This window comes from Phragmites australis, chromosome 9, assembly GCF_958298935.1.
Source record: "Phragmites australis chromosome 9, lpPhrAust1.1, whole genome shotgun sequence".
NCBI classification, from domain to species: Eukaryota; Viridiplantae; Streptophyta; class Magnoliopsida; order Poales; family Poaceae; genus Phragmites; species Phragmites australis.
This window is the reverse complement of record NC_084929.1, coordinates 34,004,397-34,007,372: the sequence shown is the minus strand read 5'-3', so window position 1 is coordinate 34,007,372 and position 2,976 is coordinate 34,004,397. Positions and strand designations below refer to the sequence as shown.

The 2,976-nt window shown below is 49.9% G+C and overlaps 1 protein-coding gene across 1 annotated transcript; it reads right to left on the bottom strand.

The window, feature by feature from the left end:
- Positions 1–555: 555 nt before the first annotated feature.
- LOC133929348 (AP2/ERF and B3 domain-containing protein Os05g0549800-like) lies at positions 556–1,965 on the bottom strand. The gene has a single exon (XM_062376070.1). It carries the CDS (start codon positions 1,858–1,860, stop codon positions 727–729), a length of 1,134 nt encoding a protein of 377 aa, XP_062232054.1. The 5' UTR covers positions 1,861–1,965; the 3' UTR covers positions 556–726.
- Between the last annotated feature and the right edge of the window lie 1,011 nt (positions 1,966–2,976).

The window sequence follows — 2,976 nt, the reverse complement described above, 5'->3', positions numbered from 1 at the left end:
AATAGTTTGTGAGCACCGTAGTAAAAACTTTGAAGCTGACATTTAACAGGCAGATAGGTCCGAACCGCTGGATGCGACAAGCTTCCTTAATTTTTGGTATGAGAATAATTACTTTGAAATCTAATATATAAAGTGTGTTTCGTGGAACATTTTTATTAGATCATTCTTGATTATAATCTAGAATGTCTGCTAGAGCTCTGCTGAGAAGCCATCTGGGCTCGAAGTTTTATTTTGCTTCATTTGGAATATTGTGTCTCTTACTTCCTTTTGAGATAAAGGAGCTGTAAGAATCTCATTTTCAGCATCTATGACCTAATTGAGGCCATCTATCCATAACTTAATCATGAAAAAATGACTATTCTCAGGTAGTCCAAATAACTACTTATAATATTTAGTTATGTATGTATTTGGATTGGGCCGATTCTTTTTTTTTTTATCTTCTTGATCTAGATAGAAAATATATTGTTTTTTATGTTTATCCTTTGCTACTATTTAAAAATACCAAGTATTGTTATCTCTATAGAGAATATCATTAATCTTGACATGCTGGTACCATTCAGTCTCCTCCTCTCGGAGCAGCTAACCATTTTTTCATTCGATTAGGACATGTAGAAGAAGAAACAAAATGAACAGTCGAAGGAAGAGGTAGAGGTTCAAGAGCGCTAAGCTATAGCTACCACATGCATCCGAGTGAAGCAAGCAAGAGGTCCGGAGCAAAAACGTTAGCTAGGTTAGCCCAAAGTCTACGCATTGCTTCTTAAAAACCATATGTGGTGCAGAAACGGCGATGATGTCCCTAGCTCTCTTGTTCATGGTCATCTCCTCTTGCTCCGGCGCCACCGACGTCGGCCTCGGATTCGTGAGCAAGTCGACGCCGAAAAGCCTCACCGCCTTTACGGGGGCAGGCACGGCCGCCGCGTTGACGAAGGCGGTGGTCTTGGGCCGGAGCTTGCAGTCGATGAACAGCTGCTTGCCAGCGGAGCGGTAGAACCCGACGGCGTCCCCGGCCTGCAGGCCCTTCTCCTTGACGAAGCGGCTCCACCCCTTGGTGAGTACGTAGCTCTGGCTGCTGTTCCAGTATGAGTACCGGAACCTCCATACCTTCCCCGTGGCGTCCTCGAAGTTGAGGAGAAAACCCTTGCACTCGCCGGAGACAGCGGCGGCGGCCGGGAGCTGCAGCGGGAAGTGCTTCTCCGCGTGCTGCTTCGGTATCACCAGCCGGTTCAGCTTCCCCACGTCGCTGGGCGTCACCGTCTTGTCGAAGAGGTGCTCGCGCGCCTCAACCGAGGAGGGTGCCGGGGGGCAAGACGACGCGGGGTTCAAGGACGGCGGCGACGGGGAGGCAGCGGCGAAGGCGCGCCTGTTCTGCGCGAGCTCCTCGAGGTACGTGTGCTTGCGGAGCATGTCGACGACCTCGGCCTTGGACCGGGACGCGAGGAACCGGAGCTCGACGGCGGCCACCGGGTCGGACTCGTCGAGCGGGCGGAAGTTGGTGACGGCGTCGCGCCCCCGGAACCGCTGCGCGGCCACGTCGTAGGCCCGCGCGGCCTCGGCCTCGCCCGTGAACGTGCCTAGCCACACGCGCTGGTGCCGCTCGTAGATCTGCGCGCCCCACCGCCCGTTAGGCTGCGGCACCACGCCCTTGTATTTGGACGATGGCAGCTTCCCGCCCACGCCGCCCGCGCGCCCCGCACCGCCCGAGTCCGCCTCCGTGCCCGGCTCCGCCGCGTCCATCACCGCGCTCGCGCCGCTGCCCACGCGCTGCAGCGGCCTGCTCGGCACCGGCGCCGGCGCCGGCGCCTTCTTGCCCGTGGACGCGCCGCTGCTCGCGTCGTCCACGAGGCAGCTCGTGCTGTCCATCCGATCACTACACCCACGAGAGAGAGAGAGAGAGAGAGAGAGAGAGAGAGAGAGGCTAGCTAGCACAGCTAAGCTAATCGAAACTGTGGAAATGGTAGGGGAAGGACAAGCGAAGATGGTGGGCGCGTGTGTGATATATAGGAGAGGAGAGGTCAGGTCAGGTGAGTGTAGCATAACACTAAACCAATTGTATAAATGTTCATGGGCGTATGTTCTTTTTTTTTGTTGTGTTTTACTAATTAAGATATGCTTTTATGTATGATATTTTTATGATGGATTAATTAATCTGTGCGTCATGGCCTCATGCATGGGTGTGCTGTACCTCATGGGCTTGTGTTAGTGTGGGTCAACTCAACTGAAGACGATGTGATGCTGCACTCTATGTGCGTGCCGAACCGGAAAATTCCACCGGCTGGGTCGTCTGATTAATTACTGGTGTAATCCTTGCGATTTTATTTTTATTTCCGGATAGTAGAGATTTTTGTTGTGTGTAGATGCTTTGGCTTCTGGCTTTCTAGCTTTTGGGAGGAAAAGTGAAAGTAAAAATTGCTTGGAGCCTGGATCGGTGGTATAGATTGTGTTCAGGTCTTTCTTATGGTAAAGGGCGATCGTGACGGTGTGGTTAGAATTTTCAAGACTTTCTAGATGATGGGTGGATCGGATATGCATCTCTACGTCAACAGTGTTCTGATTCCGATATTTACTTGACTACTGTTCGCTGTACATGGATGCAGGGCATATATTGATTGATTTCCCTAAATGCCTTTGTTTTTGAAGAGCTTGTTTTTGGTTTTTGCAAGAGGCAAAGCATTAGCTATTCCTTCTCGTAGCAACAACTAGTCGAGTTTAGTACATGCATTTGCGTGAACCATGTGAGGTATCAAGCAGCTGAATAAGTCATGCCTGTGATCTCCAAAATAGATAATATGTTAAACGTATCTGTAAATTTAGCATTTGTATTTTGAATCTTGTGTACCAAAAATCCGATTTCGACATGTGAGACACCGAAAAACCATGAGTCTGACAGTTTTTGATACCTAAGGTGCTAAATACGGTACTGTTCACTATATTCAGCACATCTGGTTAAAAAAACGACCTATATTTAGTACTTAAGTA